Genomic DNA, 19017 nt, shown 5'->3' with positions numbered 1-19017 from the left:
TGAAATTCCAACTGGAGATGCTCGACCAGTACGGGAGCGCTACAGACAAATACCCCCAGCCCTGTACCAGGAGGTCAAGACACTGCTGAAGCATATGCGGGAAAGTCACATCATTCAGCCCAGCAGAAGTCCCTGGGCCTCACCAATTGTACTTGTAAAGAAAAAGGACGGGACTCTGCGATTCTGTGTTGATTATAGGCGCCTAAATGCATGTACAGTCCGGCATGCCTACCCATTACCTCGAATTGAGGAATCCTTGGCAGCACTAGGCCGTGCCAAATTCTTTTCTACCCTGGACCTGGCAAGTGGGTACTGGCAAGTGCCAATGGCAGAAAAAGACAGAGAGAAGACTGCCTTTGTGACGCCTATGGGGTTGTATGAGTTTCTCCGGATGCCCTTTGGACTTAACAATGCCCCCGCTACCTTCCAAAGGCTAATGGAGCTGTGCTCGGGTGACCTGAACTTTGAATGCCTGCTGATCTACCTAGACGATATAATCATCTTCTCATCAAGTTTTGCAGAACATTTGGAGCGGTTCGACAAGGTCCTCAGCCGCCTAGAAGAGCATGGGCTGAAGTTGAAACCCAGTAAGTGCTACTTGTTCCAGAAGAGCATTGAGTACCTAGGCCATGTGGTAACAAGGCAAGGAGTCCAGCCCAGTCCAGACTCAAAGATTCAGGCCGTACAACAATGGCCCACACCCGGCAACGTCAGTGAGCTTCGGGCCTTCCTGGAGCTGGTTGGATAGTACAGGCGATTCATCAAGGAATTTGCCCAGGTGGCAGCGCCTCTGTATGCTCGTCTCCTCCATGGTTGCTCGCTAGGAGATACAAAAGGAAAGCCATTCATCTGGGCTGAGGAGGCCGAACTGGCCTTTAGGGAGCTGAAGAAATTATTGACCAGTGCCCCTATCCTGGCCTATGCCGATTTCACAAAGCTATTTGTGCTGCAAACTGATGGAAGCCTGAGGGGACTTGGAGCTGTATTGACCAAAGAACAAGACGGTCACGAAAGAGTAATAGCATATGCCAGTAGAACTCTGCGGGAGAGTGAGAAGAACCCTGACAACTACAGCTCCTTCAAACTTGAGCTCCTGGCAGTGGTGTGGGCGGTGACAGAAAAGTTTGCAGACATCTTGACAATCCCCCATTATTGTGCCCCACATAGTATCCAATCCCCCATTATAGTGCCCCACATAGTATCCAATCCCCCATATAGTGCCCCACATAGTATCCAATCCCCCACATAGTGCCCCACATAGTATCCAATGCCCCCATATAATGCCCCACATAGTAGCCAATCCCCCACATAGTATCCAATGCCCCCATATAATGCCCCACATAGTATCCAATGCCCCATATAGTGCCCCACATAGTAGCCTATGCCCCATATAGTGCCCCACATAGTATCCAATCCCCCACATAGTGCCCCACATAGTATCCAATGCCCCCATATAGTGCCCCACATAGTAGCCAATCCCCCCATATATGCCCCACATAGTAGCCAATCCCCATATAGTGCCCCATATAGTAGCCAATCCCCATATAGTGCCCCACATAGTAGCCAATCCCCCATATATGCCCCACATAGTAGCCAATGCCCCCATATATGCCCCACATAGTAGCCAATGCCCCCATATATGCCCCACATAGTAGCCAATCCCCCATATAGTGCCCACATAGTAGCCAATGCCCCCATATATGCCCCACTTAGTAGCCAATGCCCCCCATATAGTGCCCCACATAGTAGCCAATCCCCCATATAGTGCCCACATAGTAGCCAATGCCCCCATATATGCCCCACATAGTAGCCAATGCCCCCATATATGCCCCACATAGTATCCAATCCCCCATATAGCGCCCCACATAGTAGCCAATCCCCATATAGTGCCCCACATAGTATCCAATGCCCCATATAGTGCCCCACATAGTAGCCTATGCCCGCATATAGTGCCCCACATAGTATCCAATCCCCCACATAGTGCCCCACATAGTATCCAATGCCCCCATATAGTGCCCCACATAGTAGCCAATCCCCCCATATATGCCTCACATAGTAGCCAATCCCCATATAGTGCCCCACATAGTAGCCAATCCCCATATAGTGCCCCACATAGTAGCTAATCCCCCCATATATGCCCCACATAGTAGCCAATGCCCCCATATATGCCCCACATAGCAGCCAATGCCCCCATATATGCCCCACATAGTATCCAATCCCCCATATAGTGCCCACATAGTAGCCAATGCCCCCATATATGCCCCACTTAGTAGCCAATGCCCCCCATATAGTGCCCAACATAGTAGCCAATCCCCCATATAGTGCCCACATAGTAGCCAATGCCCCCATATATGCCCCACATAGTAGCCAATGCCCCCATATATGCCCCACATAGTATCCAATCCCCCATATAGCGCCCCACATAGTAGCCAATCCCCATATAGTGCCCCACATAGTAGCCAATCCCCCATATAGTGCCCACACAGTAGCCAATGCCCATATAGTGCCCCACATAGTAGCCAATGCCCCCATATAGTGCCCCACATAGTAGCCAATCCCCCCATATAGTGCCCCACATAGTAGCCAATCCCCCCATATAGTGCCCCACATAGTATCCAATCCCCATATAGTGCCCCACATAGTAGCCAATGCCCCCATATAGTGCCCCACATAGTAGCCAATCCCCCATATAGTGCCCCACATAGTAGCCAATTCCCCACATAGTATCCAATGCCCCCATATAATGCCCCACATAGTATCCAATGCCCCATATAGTGCCCCACATAGTAGCCTATGCCCCATATAGTGCCCCACATAGTATCCAATCCCCCACATAGTGCCCCACATAGTATCCAATGCCCCCATATAGTGCCCCACATAGTAGCCAATCGCCCCATATATGCCCCACATAGTAGCCAATCCCCCCATATAGTGCCCCACATAGTATCCAATTCCCATATAGTGCCCCACATAGTAGCCAATGCCCCCATATAGTGCCCCACATAGTAGCCAATCCCCCATATAGTGCCCCACATAGTAGCCAATCCCCCACATAGTATCCAATGCCCCCATATAATGCCCCACATAGTATCCAATGCCCCATATAGTGCCCCACATAGTAGCCTATGCCCGCATATAGTGCCCCACATAGTATCCAATCCCCCACATAGTGCCCCACATAGTATCCAATGCCCCCATATAGTGCCCCACATAGTAGCCAATCCCCCCATATATGCCCCACATAGTAGCCAATCCCCATATAGTGCCCCATATAGTAGCCAATCCCCATATAGTGCCCCACATAGTAGCCAATCCCCCATATATGCCCCACATAGTAGCCAATGCCCCCATATATGCCCCACATAGTAGCCAATGCCCCCATATATGCCCCACATAGTAGCCAATCCCCCATATAGTGCCCACATAGTAGCCAATGCCCCCATATATGCCCCACTTAGTAGCCAATGCCCCCCATATAGTGCCCCACATAGTAGCCAATCCCCCATATAGTGCCCACATAGTAGCCAATGCCCCCATATATGCCCCACATAGTAGCCAATGCCCCCATATATGCCCCACATAGTATCCAATCCCCCATATAGCGCCCCACATAGTCGCCAATCCCCATATAGTGCCCCACATAGTATCCAATGCCCCATATAGTGCCCCACATAGTAGCCTATGCCCCCATATAGTGCCCCACATAGTATCCAATCCCCCACATAGTATCCAATGCCCCCATATAGTGCCCCACATAGTAGCCAATCCCCCCATATATGCCTCACATAGTAGCCAATCCCCATATAGTGCCCCACATAGTAGCCAATCCCCATATAGTGCCCCACATAGTAGCCAATCCCCCCATATATGCCCCACATAGTAGCCAATGCCCCCATATATGCCCCACATAGCAGCCAATGCCCCCATATATGCCCCACATAGTATCCAATCCCCCATATAGTGCCCACATAGTAGCCAATGCCCCCATATATGCCCCACTTAGTAGCCAATGCCCCCCATATAGTGCCCCACATAGTAGCCAATCCCCCATATAGTGCCCACATAGTAGCCAATGCCCCCATATATGCCCCACATAGTAGCCAATGCCCCCATATATGCCCCACATAGTATCCAATCCCCCATATAGCGCCCCACATAGTAGCCAATCCCCATATAGTGCCCCACATAGTAGCCAATCCCCCATATAGTGCCCCACATAGTAGCCAATGCCCCCATATAGTGCCCCACATAGTAGCCAATCCCCCCATATAGTGCCCCACATAGTAGCCAATCCCCCCATATAGTGCCCCACATAGTATCCAATCCCCATATAGTGCCCCACATAGTAGCCAATGCCCCCATATAGTGCCCCACATAGTAGCCAATCCCCCATATAGTGCCCCACATAGTAGCCAATCCCCCATATATGCCCCACAGGGCTCCAGATGGCGACCAAAATGGTCGCCAATGCGACTAATATTTTGCAAATGGCGCCCAGATTTATTAATCTGGGTGCCATTTGCGACTGGCCCCGGCGGCGGCGCGCTGTCTCTTTAAGTATCCCCGGCTGATGCGCGGCTGCCGGGGGTGTCCCATCCTATCCCCGGCAGCGCGGCGCATCAGTGAGCTGCCTGGGGCCCTGACTTCCGGCACAGGAAGCGCACGTCAGAGACGCTTCCTGTGTCAGAAGTCCCAGCCCCGGCGTACAGGGAGCTCACTGATTCGCCGCGCTGCCGGGGATAGGACGGGACACCCCCGGCAGCCGCGCATCAGCCGGGGACAGCGTCCGAAGAAGAAGAGGATCGCCGGGGGAGCGGGTTGTCAGGTGAGTTTGTGTGTTTGTTTTTTTTAAATACTGCTTAGCATAGAGGAAAGGGGGGGGCATCTATAATGGGGGGAAGAGAAGGGGGGGGCATCTATAATGGGGGGAGAAGAGGGGCCATGTTCAAGGGGGGGAGAGGGGGCTATCTATAAGGGGAGGGGGCCATCTATAATGGGGGTAGAGGGGGTCATCTATAAGGGGAGGGGGTATCTATAAGGGGAGGGGGTATCTATAAGGGGGGGAGAAGAGGGGGCATCTATAATGGGGAGGAGGAGGGGGCATCTATAATGGGGGTAGAGGGGGTCATCTATAAGGGGAGGGGGTATCTATAAGGAAGGGAGAAGAGGGGGCATCTATAATGGGGGGGAGAGGGGGCATCTATAATGGGGGGGAGAGGGGGCATCTATAATGGGGGGGAGAGGGGGCATCTATAATGGGGGGGAGAGGGGGCATCTATAATGGGGGGGAGGAGGGGGTCATCTATAAGGGGAGGGGGCCATCTATAAGTGTAGGGCAAACTGGCTGCAGACACTGGGAGATAGATATATGCACAATTATTATTATCAGGGCCCCTCAGGTGTCTGTATTGTAGGGGGTCACTTGCATTAGTCACTAGGTGAGAGATATACCTATCTATATACACATCTTGTGGGGGTCACTATGGCTGCAGTCATAAGTCTAGCTCAGTATGTATAGACTGTTGCAAGCTTTTAAAGGGAACCTGTCACCCCCGGTGCCGGGGTGACAGGCTCCCAACCCCCCGTTAGAACCCCCTATACTCACCTCATCGCGCCGGGTCCCGCTTCTGGAGGTGGTCAGGTCACGGAGATCTTAGCCGCTGCAGCCCGGCGCGCACACTGAGAGATGAGTCCAACACTCATAGAGAATGACGGAGCACTGGACTCTCCCGTCATTCTCTATGAGCGTTGGACTCATCTCTCAGCGCACGCCGGGCTGCAGCGGCTGAGATCTCCGCGACCCGACCATCTTCAGAAGCCAGACCCGGCGCGATGAGGTGAGTATAGGGGGCTCTAACGGGGGGTTGGGAGCCTGTCACCCTGGCACGGGGGTCAACAGGTTCCCTTTAAGTTCAAGTTCAGAAGAGTAAGCCTCATTAAAAGGCTAGCCAAGTGAAGCTGAAGTACTGAGTCAGACTGGATATGGTTGTCAGACTGTATATGGTTGTCAGACTGTATATGGTTGTCAGGTTGCAAGTTTCCATGTTGAACATTTTCAAACTAAGAAAAGCGAGAATCTAAAGGAGGAGGAGGCTGCCGCGGCCTCTGCACACAGTAAGTCCCATGTAACATAACATTAATTTTACATGGTTTAAAATGTTGGCGACCAAATATTCTATTTGGCGCCTACATTTTTCAGGTTAGGAGCCAATGGCTCCCAGGTAAATTTTTTAGTCTGGAGCCCTGCCCCACATAGTAGCCAATGCCCCCATATATGCCCCACATAGTAGCCAAACCTCCCATTATATGTGGCCCGACCAGAAAAACAATAAACCAGTAACTCACCTGTCCGCCGGCCCCAGCAGCTCCTCTCCCGGCAGAGCGTGCACTCCCGTCATCCTCCGGGGCGGGCAGCGGGGTACAGAGTCACTGACTGTACCGGAAGTGATTCATGATGGAGGCTGCAGGTCACTTCCGGCACAGTCAGTGTCTATATTCCCCGCTGCCCGCCCAGGAGGATAACAGGAGTGCGCGCTCTGCCGGGAGAGGAGCTGCTGGGGCCGGCGGACAGGTGAGTTACTGGTTTATTGTTTTTTTTGCTGGGGCCACATATAATGCGGGACACAGGGGGCTGATCCGGGACCGCGGGACAGAACCCCGAAAACGGGACTGTCCCGCGGAATCCGGGACGGTTGGGAGGTATGCAGGAGCGTCCAGCCAGCCTCATCACTGCAGAAAGGAGGAAGGTACTGCTCGGGGGAGACAGAGCTGGTGCTGCAGTGGAGTCCATTGTTACCAGCAGGATCAGGTAGTGGGGCCCCCTGAGAGACTGTATATAGTTGTGCTATACCACATAGACTGAATTTATATCCTCCCTGATACTTACCTAGTTTCTAAAAAAGACAGTAACCCTGCTATATAGGAATCTTCCTGTTGCACAAGTTGAAGAGGATGTTGTTGTACTGCTGAATTATCATCAGTAAAGTTATTCTAACATTACTCAGCTGTCAGAGTGAGTTTGTCGCCATCCACCTGCACCCTTACAACCCAACCCCTCTTTACAGTTGTTCTTTCTTACCAGTCATTCATTTGGTATTTACAAGTGGTTGCAATTAGTTATTTCATAGGATCTCTTGAATGCGGGCATCAACAGTCTAAAGGTTTGTCCGACCAGTCTTACCACTGGCACCTCTTGGCAGTTTTCACCTGGCACCTCCTACATAAAGAGGACATCCAGACACTACATTATCTGGTGAACCACTTTAGTGGTCGTCCACATAATACAAGGATCAACATCTGTCAGATTGGCAACCACACTTAGTGAGGTTCTCCATTTTTGGTCTTAGAGGAGGGTTCTACACAGGGGACATCTGTGACATCCATGTGCCCTAGAATTATCTTTGTGAGGAAACATGTTTAAAGAAGTCATTTGGTAATTTTGTGTCCTGGCATTATTATCTGGCAAGTACTTTGCTATTCTTCAAATTTAGCTGTGCAGCTGGAAAGCCCAGTGCCCTGGTTTTATGTGAGAGTTATACTGACATCAAGTGGCCAATGTTGAAACTGCAATTAAGATGGTGATTTCCACTATTAGTTTTCATGTTCATAGTTGCTGGAAAATCAATTCCACCCCAAATTAAATATTACAAATTTCTTCATACAAGTATTTGGTATAAAAAAGGTTTTCTAAAGGATATGTTTCCTTTGAAAGAATTAGAAAAAAGGTACCTTTCTTCATTGTTAGATTTTGTTTGAAAGGTTATTCATCAGTCTTAGTATCTCACACATTGCCTGCTCTTCATTATGAGGTATTCCCTGAGGTAAAATATATGTTGAATCACGCCCCTTCTGGAGAGTAACAATTCCTTCCTTTTCAGTCTCCTTCCCTCAGTTCTTAACTGCTTCTTTCTGCTAAAGACACAGAAAACTGTATCTAAGCTGTTCACTCAGTCTCCCCCTCCTCCACATCCCTTCTGAGGCGGCTCATGTAAACAGTGTACCTGGCAATCTGTAATGCCAGGAGGGTTAATCTGAGGTCAAGTTGCTGGTAACCTCATTGGGATTAACCCTCCCGGCATTAAAGAGTGTAGAAAAAGCATTTACAGGAGCCGTCTGAGGAGGGTGACAGGGGGAACAGTTTACACACAGTTTTCTGTGTCTTCAGCAGCAGCTCAGAACTGGGGGAAGGAGACATAAAAGGTAATAAGCATAGAAGAAATTGTTAGTCTCCAGGAGGAGGGATGACTCAGCGTGTATTTTACCTGAGCGGAATACCCCTATAAGAGCAGGTACATGGAACCTTATTCCATAGATTAAAACTCCATTGATCAAATCTATTTTACATGGAAAATATATATCAAAATGACTATGAGAATGCAGCATGTAGAAATTTGTAGAAACGACTCTGTTCTCCTATGGCATATTTCCACTGTGTTTTCTGCAATGCTGCAAGGGCTATGTTCACACTTTGCATTTCTGTTTCACTATTTCTGTTCTATTATGTTTAATTTTGCCGTATACAATAAGTTTAGTGAACTATGATATATATTGAACTAAGTTTAAGGCTTTGATCCCACGAGGTAAAAATAATGGCTGTTTTGATTGGCCGGCTGTCATTTACCGTCAAATAATGGCCGTTATTTTAAAACAACGGCCATTATTATAAGAATAACGTCCGTCGTTAAAATATAATGCCATTATTTGCCATGAAGTGAAGGCCATCCAATAAAAACTAATGTTATTTCTACCTAGTGGGAACATAGCCCAAAAGTAAGTTTCAAAGTGCCACACCTTTACGGGGTGTACAATATAGTTTACTATTGTCGACTTCTTATGTACTGACTATACTTTACTTTCCTGTGACTGTTCTTATTGAAAACTAAATAAAGACTATTTTAGAGTGCGTTCACATGTACAGGATCTGCAGCAGATTTGATATCAATGTAACTAAATAACTGAACGTATCATCAAATCTGTGCCATCAAATCTGCTGTGGATCCTGTACGTGTGAACGCACCCTAAAAGAAAAAAAGTGCCACACCTGTCCTCACTGAGTAAAAGAAGCTGAATTTACGAGCAGAGTACATGCGGTGGATTCCGCTTGAAATTCTACCTGTCGCCTGCCTGTTTCTTCAATGGGATTTCTCTTGCGTCTCTCCTCTCCGCTCAAAAAATAAACATGCTCATTCTTTGAGCAGGGAGCTGAGACGTTTAAGTGCTGAGGGCTGTACAACCTCTTTGCTCCCCTCTCAGCCGTGATTAACAGTCATCTAGAAGCTGAATACTGTTTCCAAATCTTGCCCCTGTATACAGTTTGTGTGCATGGAATGAGAATTGGAAACATTGCTTGGCTCCCAGCTGTTAATTTGGGTTGGAGACCTTACAGCCATGCAGCCTTCAGCACTTAAGAAATTTGGAAACACCTCTTTGACTTTTTTTTTCTTATGAGATCATTTTTATTAGAAGGTTTTTATTGCTGTTGTCACAAAAGGAAAGAACATTTCCAATCAGGCAATCATTGCACTGTCCCGCCAAAGCACACTGATCGGGGTCCAGGTGCAGAGACCCCCTGCCGATCATCAAAATGAAGAGCAAACACACTCAGTAGCACTTGCTTTGCCTCTTCATCTCTGTCTCACTTCTAAAGTAGCGGTGGATGGAATTATAATGGAGCCCTATAGAACTTCCGGTACAGTGATTAACATAACCTCCATAGGGTTCTATTATATTTCCATCCACGGCTACCTTAGCAGTGGGATGGAGATGAAGAGTCAGAGCGTGTGTTGCTGTGCCTCTGCCCCTTCATTCAAGATATCGGTCTCAGCACCTGGGCCGCGACCGATACAAACCTCTGAAATGTCGCTATGACATGTCAGAAGTTTGTTTTAAATAATAAATACCCTTTAAAGGGACACTAGAACTGCAAGTTCCATTTTGTTGCAGTTGTTAAAGCATTGTGTCTGCTCACTGGGGAAACCTTTGCGGTACATTTCTCACCTATATGTGTTGTCACCTATATGTTTTGTCAAGTTGGAATTTAGTTTTTAACTATGATTGTTTGAATCCTTGCTAACATCCCTCCTTTGTGCTACTGGGCCTAAGGGTGCCTTTACACAGAAAGATTTATCTGACAGATTTTTGAAGCCAAAGCCAGGAACAGACTAAACAGGGAACAGGTCATAAAGGAAAGACTGGGATTTCTCCTCTTCTCAAATTCATTCCTGGCTTTGGCTTCAGAAATCTGTCACATAAATCTCTCTATGTAAAAGCACCCTAAGACCATTACTGCTGCTTGGTCAGTGCTCTCTGCATATGTCCCCTATATAAATAATATATGTAAAATCTATGTAAGCACACACTTGGCTTTTTACTGGAGCTGGCTTATTATATAATATAGTCAATATCTGACCAAATTTAAGATTTGAGACAAAAATTATATTTTTACCCAAAATAATTTTATTGTTGCTGTTGCTTCTGATACAAAAAACACAATTATGAAAAGTTTTACAAAATTATCATATGTGCCTAACAACATACAGACCAAAAAAATAAAAAATAGAGCACACTGTTTGAAATGTAATATAACAATGCATCAGACCACATTGGACAGAGAGAAAAAAAAAACATTTTCCTATCCTCCAGAAATAACACTTTTGGCTCAACACAAGACTGGAAAAAAAATGATTTTTACAATGAAGTTATTTGTTGTAGCACCGTCTAGTAACATAGTATTTCACAACGTCTCGTATTTTCCAGAGCTAATGTCTTTTTTTCAAGTTTATGATTTTATTTCGGCAACAATACAGTATTCACACATATTTAAGAAAAGTGGCTGCCCTCGGGAGTTAGAAATAAAAAAACAAACAAAAACATGTATCAAATAAAATATATAATTATATATATATATATACTACAGGAATATGAACTTACAAAATGAGCAACAGTTAACAGTTGTGGTTATACATAAATATTTTTCTAAACAAAAAAATAGGATGTACAGTGCAGTAACCAAGCCATTCTAAGCATTGGATGGGTGGATAGAGCACCATTGTGGGATGGATACAGCACAGTGTCAGGTAGTATTGTGTGTATTTCTTACCATAGTCTTAAATAGCACCATCCTGTCTGTATTTTTCTATCTCCTGTTTTTCCCCCAAGCAGTCAAGTAAAAGGAAGAACACACATTGAGATAAAAAAAAATTGATCTGCCACCATTTTGGAATGATTTTTTTCTTTTTTTTGCTGGTATCTGTGCCAGTAGAATACTATATTATCATCTTTACCTTCTTCTTTGCAGCCTGAGGTTAGAAGACTACAGTAATATGACCAAGGGAGGTAATTTAATGTTAGAAGTAAGATTTTCCCCCTATAGGAAAAGTTGGTGTCATGCAACATCTGGGAACATCAAAGCACTGTTAATATTTTTGTGTCATATAAATAAAAAATACAATTCTAGCTCTTGGTGTTCTTTCATACAACAAAGGATTGAGATTTTATTAGTTTTTTTTTTAAATAGAAAAATAAACATAGAAAACAAAGTGCACCTCCAGTCACCATGATATGAGCTAGCTTCCAGGCATTTAGCTGGTGACACATTCATCTATCTTAAATATCTATTTTAATATTTTCTACTTACTTAGGAAAAGTAAGATGCAGCTTTGCTTGAAACAATGTTTCTTTTGTTCACTCTCTTAGTTCCTAGTGTACTCTTCCGCTATCATCCAGATAGAGCCTAAATACTTTTATTGGGGGAAAGGGGGGGGGGGGGTATTTGAAAAAATTAAATAGTTCTGGAGTATGAGAACATATAGAACTGTGGTTGTAAACCAAGTGATGTTATACATGAATCCTACAGGGCTCACTCATGTCATGTGGTTAATAACAGTGATGACACAATAAAAACATAAGTTAACAGTTCTTCTAAACAAAGAACCGATACCATTTGCATATCTTTGTTTTATCCAAAACGGCCTAACCGATCTTCACAAACGATAGATAGGATTTACCTTCAAATATTATATATACAGTATTATAGTACTCATGTTCAAAAGAATAAGGATTCCACAACATTTTTTGGTAAAACCATGCCCATTGCTCTCATAAGGCACTAATTCCATTCTCCTGTCAATATCTCTGGCCATTGAGGTGAAATCGGATCCTATATTATACACCCTCCATCTGTGTTTATCCGCTGGTTTCATCCAATGCATCATATCATTGTACTTTTTTTCCTCACCCTGTCAGCTTTTATTTTTATATCTCACTCCCCTCCCAACTTTTATACAAAAAAACAATTACTATGAATAAAAAAAAAATCCAAAAATACATACGGACGTTGGTCACTGCTAAAATCATATTCCACATTTCCCATCAATATTTGCCTTAGTGCTGAGGTTCTGACACAAAAGCTTGCTAATGAAACACAAGACAGAAGAAAACTTTCTCTATAAATGTAAAGTTCAGATCTTGTGAGGACCGCATGAGGAGTGTTTGCTTATGGTGTTAATAAAGGTGAAGCTGAACTTTCATCTTGAGTGCTTGGCCTATTTCACCACTGAGGTAGTTGAAGTCCTTCTCGTCTTCTAATTTCTGCAGTTCCTTCTTACGGTATAGAGGCACACTGGCGATCTCCAAGTTATACGAGCCTGGAGTCACCTTCTTGCGTCCAAGGTAGAGAAAACTTAAGCCGTCCTTCTGGTGAATGCGGAAGTTGCCATCCTCATTGCCCAGAGAGATAATGTAGCGTACATGGTTCTCCAGTGGCACCAAGGCTGGCAAGAGCTCCATGATATGTTGCTTATTGATCAAGTCAGAAATATTCAAGCTCATCTTAAGTGGCGCATCAATGTCAACACTAGCCAGGCTGATATGATTCTGTAAAACAGAAAGGAGTAGTTACATTTTTGTATAAATGTGCATAGCTAAACTGGGCATTATAAAGGTCTAAAGCGGAGCACAGAAAAAGATCACCTGGTCTATCTAGTCCGCCCTTTTAATAAGGCATGCTTAAAGGAGTACTCCAGAGAAAAATAATTGTTTTCAAATCAACTGGTGTCACAAAGTTATATACTGGTAATTTATTTAAAAATCTCCACTCTTCCAGTACTCAGCAGCTGCTTTGTGCTCTGCAGGAGGTGGTGTATTCTTTCCAGTCTGACACAGTGCTCTCTGCTGCCTCTTCTGTCCATGACAGGAACAATCCAGAGCAGTAGCAAATCCCCATAGAAAACCTCTTCTGCTCTGGACAGTTCCTGACATGGACAGAGGTGGCAGCAGAGAGCACTGTGTGAGACTGGAAAGGATACACCACTTCCTGCAGGATATACAGCAGCTGATAAGTACTAGAAGATTGGAGGTTTTTAAATAGAAGTAATGTAAAAAATCGATATAACTTTATGACACCAGCTGATTTGAAAAAAATAAAAATAAATCCAGATTATTCCTTTCAATTCAAAGTTCACAGCAGCACAAACCAAAAAATAGAATAAGGCGGGTGCCCGTCTCACCACTCCGGCCCAGGGGCGGAAGCAAATCCAAAAGAACGTTGAAAGACAGCACTTCCAAAGCAATAAGTGAAATTTTATTGACACACCAGTGCACGACGTTTCGGCTGTATTAGCCTTTCTCAAGCAGTGATACACTTCATTACAAAGTCAGGGATATATATCCAAGTGCAAGTAATTACAAATCCAAGTGTGATAATACAATCAATAGTGCATAATTGAACAAAATTCTTAATACAGTGAATAAAAATGATATATCACATTGTGTATGTGAACATTCTCAAAATTCAACCACAGTGATGAGGGTTGATCATAGAAAACACAAAAGATCAACATACTAAACTACATGTTAGTGTTAATGAGGTGCCAACATTGCAGGTGCCAGTAATAAACATCAAAAAGATAAACAAAAAAGGCATGTACATACATCAGACCAGGAGGCGGGATGAGGGTCAGGACGCCAGACGGTGCAGTCGCTCCGGTGCTGCGTCACGTCAGCGCGTCCCCAGTATGAACACATGACCAACCCTGCATCATGTGACCACTGGTCACGTGACCACGACCTGCATCACATGACCGGACCGTCCATGCCCAGTCACGCGCATGCGCATGAGCGCACCGAGGCTAATCCACAGCCAGGAAGTCCAAAAACCCGTAGCAGCCATGATGATAGTGGGCAAGGATTGCCCATAAGAGGAAATTGTGGACATAAACTGATCAACGTAAAAGTGGCATTAGGTAAAATAAATAAACAAAAGGGGACTATGAAGGATAACTAAATGGAATAATCCGATGGTATATATAATGTGGACAAAGAGAGTATATCATAGAATGTGAAATGGCTCAGAGGGGATAGCATAAGGGTCTAAATAAGTGTAGACTGTGAGCCAAAATAAGGGGTAACGGGTCCAGATCCACACCTGGCCCAATAGGTGAACCATCACGTCGTGAGACAACATGGTCACTCAAGGGTCAGGAATCCCAACACAGGACCACTCACTTAAGTGCAGTTCCTGGAGGGAAAATGTGGTGATTCGGGCCCACCCCTAGGTCCACATGGTTTGTCGACACTGACCCTTCCCCCCTCTTCCAGGACAGAAATATTTTCTCACATTGCTTCTAATCTCTGCCCCCAACTACCATTAGATTGTGCCCAGTTTCTTAAAAACACTTCTCTCCTGAACCTAATTTAGTCCTTTAACATATATTTCTCTTATTTCCTCCAGACTATAAAGATTTAGATCCTTAAGTCATTCCTGATATATTTTATGCCTGACACCCTCCACCATTTTTGTAGTCCGTCTTTGGACCCGTTCTATTTTATCAGTATCTTTATGTAGATGAGGTCTGGAGAACTGGACACAGTATTCCAGATGTGATGTCACTAGAGCTCTATACAGCGGTATCACAATCTCCCTCTTCCTACTGGTTATACATCTAGCTATACACCCCAACATACGATCTGCTTTCCCCACCGCCTGGTTGCACTGGTGACTCATTTTAGGCTGTCAGAAATCACTACCATTAAATCCTTCTCTTCTCAATTCTTTGCTAACAGAAAAGAAGGATTATGGAGAAGTGAAGTTCTCTTGTACAAGTTTAGTTCTGTTAAGTCATGAATTGTTTGCCATCTCAGATGAGTTCATGTTCTAAATAATTGGTGTTATAAAGCAAATTTAAATGTAGGAAATGCTGAGATGTAATGTTTCCTTTCAAACATTATAAATTGCCTAGTTTGTGTTTGGTGGCTGCAATATTTAGTTATATTTAGTTTTCTTTACAACTACTGTTTTAAAGAAAGTTTAAAGGGGTTATCCAGCGCTACAAAAACATGGCCACTTTCCCCCTACTGTTGTCTCCAGATTGGGTGAGGTTTTGAAACTCACTTCAATTGAAGTAAATGGAGCTTAATTGCAAACCGCACCTGAACTGGAGACAACAGTAGGGGGAAAAGTGGCCATGTATTTGTAGCGCTGGATAACCCCTTTAAAGGAAAACATTTATGGCCCAATATATGCATAAATGTGTGATATTATTTTCTTCCTTCTTACCTCATGTTCAGAGGTTTCATTAGCACTGCGTCGCTGCCTTCCTCTCTTTGGATAACCATTGATCTTGCATTCATAGCAGTTTTCTGGAGATAGGATGTTTTCCTCATCTTCTTCAACTGGAGCTGGGATGTAACCACCTTTTCCAAATCCAAGGCCTGATACACAGTGACTGCAGTGAGAGAACAAAGTATGAATTCTGCTTCCATCTGCCAAAAGCTAAATAATACTCCCTAAGGAAGTTCAACATGTATTAATCCACAATTCATTTCTAATATTAGTTAAAGGGGTATAACAGGAAAAAAAAATTTAAAAACTACTGGTGTCAGAAGTAATTTACAAATCTGTATAACTTCCTATTTAAAAATCTTCCAGTACTTATCAGCTGCTGCATGTCCTCCAGGAGGTGGTGTATTCTTTTGAGTCTGACACATCTGACACTGTGCTCTCTGCTGCCACCTCTGTCCTTGTCATGAACTGTCCAGAGCAGGAGCAAATCCCCATAGATAATCTCTCCTGCTCTGGACAGTTCCTATGGGGATTTGCTACTGCTCTGGACAGTTCTTCACATGGACAGAGGTGGCAGCAGAGAGCACAGTGTCACATCATACACCACTTCCTGTAGGACATACAGCAACTGATAATTATTAGACGACTGGATATTTTAAATAGAAGTAATTTATAAATCTGTATGGCTTTCTGACACCAGCTAATTTAAAAACATTTTTTTTCCACCGGAGTGCCCCTTTAAATGTCTATTTGCATGCCACATGAATATGGTTTAGGGTACTGATATATTGGCCAAATACTAAGTTGTTGAGTAATAATTTCTCACCCTTGGCCAGCTCGGAAATATCCTCCTGGACATCCGCACAGGTAACCACCATCAGTGTTGGAACAACCATAGCTGCAAGGATTTCCTCCAGCACCTGAACACTCATCCACATCCTGACAGCCACCAAAAGAGGAGTCAAAGTCAAAGCCTGAGGGGCAGATGCATTTGTAGCTTCCCAAAGTGTTATAGCAGGAGGCAGAGCCGCAGGTTGACTGGCTGCTACACTCATTCTCATCTGACAACAAAAAAGAGCAGCATTATTAGAATGAAAGAGTTTAGTATAAATAATTCTTCAGATCAATAAGTATTGTATATAAACTATGGAAATTTAATTTCTACATAAAGACATTACTTCTACCACAAGTACAGAACTACATTTACTTAAAGGGATACTCTAGTGTTTTTTCCCTAGAACAACTGGTACCAAAAAGTTTTAAATAATTGTAAATTACTTCTATTTAAAAATCTCCAGTCTTCCAGTACTTATCAGCTGCTGTATGTCCTGCATGAAGTGGTATATTCTTTTCAGTGTCACACAGTGGTCTCTGCTGCCACCTCTGTCCATGTCAGGAACTGTCCAGAGCAGGAGAGGTTTTCTATAGTGATTTGCTACTACTCTGGACAGTTCCTGACATGGACAGAGGTGGCAGCAGAGAAAACTGTGTCAGACTGGAAAGAATACACAACTTTCTGCAGGACATACAGCCGCTGATAAGTACTGGAAGACAGGGATATTTTTAAATAGAAGTAAATTACAAATCAGTATAACTTTATGACACAAGTTGATAAAAAAAATATATAGCCGGAGTTCCCCTTTAACCTAATGCTCTTTTTTAAGGCATGTTGTTAAGCTGCTGCAATTTCCACTCTTTATTGTTACGATAATAACTTTGATTGGGAGGAATTATTATAACAGTTATATATTACAAAATTGTTATAAATGCAAATGCATCTTTCCTTTCTTTCCACTACTTACCCACACACTGGTTCCACTGGTAATGTTGCACATAACCCTGTGGACAGCCACAGCGGAATCCACCAAGCACATTCTGACAACCGTGTTGACAGCGATGGTTACCATCACACTCATCAACATCTGCAAGATAAAAATTGAGTTTTTAGTTCTTGTCTTAGTCTATTGACTTACAAATATGTACTTGTCACGGAAGAGGGAACTGAAGACATTTCCACATACACTGTATTACACCAACAGATTATCTGACAGATTTTTTTAAGCCAAAGCCAGGAATGGATTTGAAAAAGAAGAAATCTCAGTCTTTCCTTTATGACCTGTTCTCTGTTTATAGTCCATTCCTGCCTTTGGCTCAAAAAAAATCTGTCAGATAATCTGTTGGTGTAATATGGCCCTATTTATGGAATTCTTACATAATGAACTGAGACTAACAGCATGACATTATATAAGAATATATGAATGTCATCATAAGGCTATGCTCACACATAGTATTTCCATCAATCTTTTTTTAAACCAAAACCAGGAGTGGGTTAAAAACACAAAAACTGTGCAAATCTTTCCATAATAATTTTGCCCTCTCAGTCCCAATCCTGATTTTGGTTGAGAAAATACTGACCAACGGGCTGACGGAAATACTATATGTGAACAGAGCCTTAAAGAGATGAAGAAAAATAAATACATCTGTATAAATAACTAATTTATCTTCTTTAAAATAGGATTTGGAATACTCAGTCATTGGAAAAGCATTTATTTCTATATGACCACTGTAACATAAATAACTATAGTAATAATAATGCTAAATATTAATTTTTCTCTAACCTTCACAGTTGCTTCCTGTGTTGTCCAGAGAAAAGCCTTTCTGACATTCACAGGTGAAGCTGCCAGGGTTGTTCTGGCACATGCCCCGAGCTCCGCACAAGGTTGGTTGAGCACTGCACTCATTATTATCTGCAAATACAAAGCATCTGGTTAGATATAAATTATACATATCTATACATATATTTAATCTATCTATCTATCTATCTATCTATCTATCTATCTATCTATCCATCTCCTATCTATCTGTCTATCTATCTATCTATCTATCTATCTATCTATCTATCTATCTATATTAATAGTGTTTATTTAGTAACACACAATACTATTGATTACTTTCTATTCACTTCCACTATAGTTATCTACTATTTTCTATTATTTTTACAACATTCTCAACAATATAGATAAGATGCATTTTATATCTTACCAATGCATGAAGATTGGTGCTGGGTGAATCCAGGTGGACACTTGCAGTTGAAGCTTCCAATAGTGTTAACACATAGGAACTGGCAGTTGTGCTGTTTGGTTGAACATTCATCCAAGTCTGTAAAGTTGTACTTTGTTAGAACTTATTTTTTGGCCATGAATCCTTTTAAATTTCCTACAAACTCTTCTTATGACATGACTAAATGCTGCATAGTGAAAGGCCTGCCTGGCTAATAAGAGCCTTACTACACAGGGTGATTATCTGCCCAGTCAGGCAGAATTGGACAGATATCCTCCTGTGTAATAAAGACAATGATCGGCTGAGAAGCTGATCATTGACTGATCGTTATCACCAATTTAAAAAATCATTCGCCACTGACCACACATCGCTTTCTATAATAAGAGGTGCGTGGTCAG

General features: G+C 43.5%; 1 protein-coding gene and 1 long non-coding RNA gene across 3 annotated transcripts in view; one reads left to right on the top strand and one right to left on the bottom strand.

The window, feature by feature from the left end:
• Positions 1 to 19017, top strand: part of LOC138797605 (uncharacterized) — a 33646-nt gene that overhangs the window by 10859 nt on the left and 3770 nt on the right. Inside the window, exon 2 of the long non-coding RNA XR_011363957.1 lies at positions 18186 to 18278. This is a non-coding gene — a long non-coding RNA (uncharacterized lncRNA). The remainder of the gene's footprint in view (positions 1 to 18185; positions 18279 to 19017) is intronic.
• Positions 10470 to 19017, bottom strand: part of LOC138797604 (fibrillin-2-like) — a 150226-nt gene continuing 141678 nt past the window's right edge. For both annotated transcript variants that reach the window (XM_069977983.1, XM_069977982.1), the window contains exons 60-65: positions 18602 to 18718; positions 18178 to 18306; positions 17362 to 17481; positions 16386 to 16620; positions 15554 to 15722; positions 10470 to 12873 (exon numbers count right to left, since the gene is read on the bottom strand). In XM_069977983.1, the coding sequence (XP_069834084.1) occupies positions 12502 to 12873; positions 15554 to 15722; positions 16386 to 16620; positions 17362 to 17481; positions 18178 to 18306; positions 18602 to 18718 (1142 nt within the window). In that variant the 3' untranslated portion in view covers positions 10470 to 12501. The remainder of the gene's footprint in view (positions 12874 to 15553; positions 15723 to 16385; positions 16621 to 17361; positions 17482 to 18177; positions 18307 to 18601; positions 18719 to 19017) is intronic.

Source organism: Dendropsophus ebraccatus, chromosome 7, assembly GCF_027789765.1.
Source record: "Dendropsophus ebraccatus isolate aDenEbr1 chromosome 7, aDenEbr1.pat, whole genome shotgun sequence".
Classification (NCBI taxonomy): domain Eukaryota; kingdom Metazoa; phylum Chordata; class Amphibia; order Anura; family Hylidae; genus Dendropsophus; species Dendropsophus ebraccatus.
The sequence above is the reverse complement of the archived record's forward strand: the minus strand, read 5'-3'. Positions and strand labels throughout refer to the sequence as shown.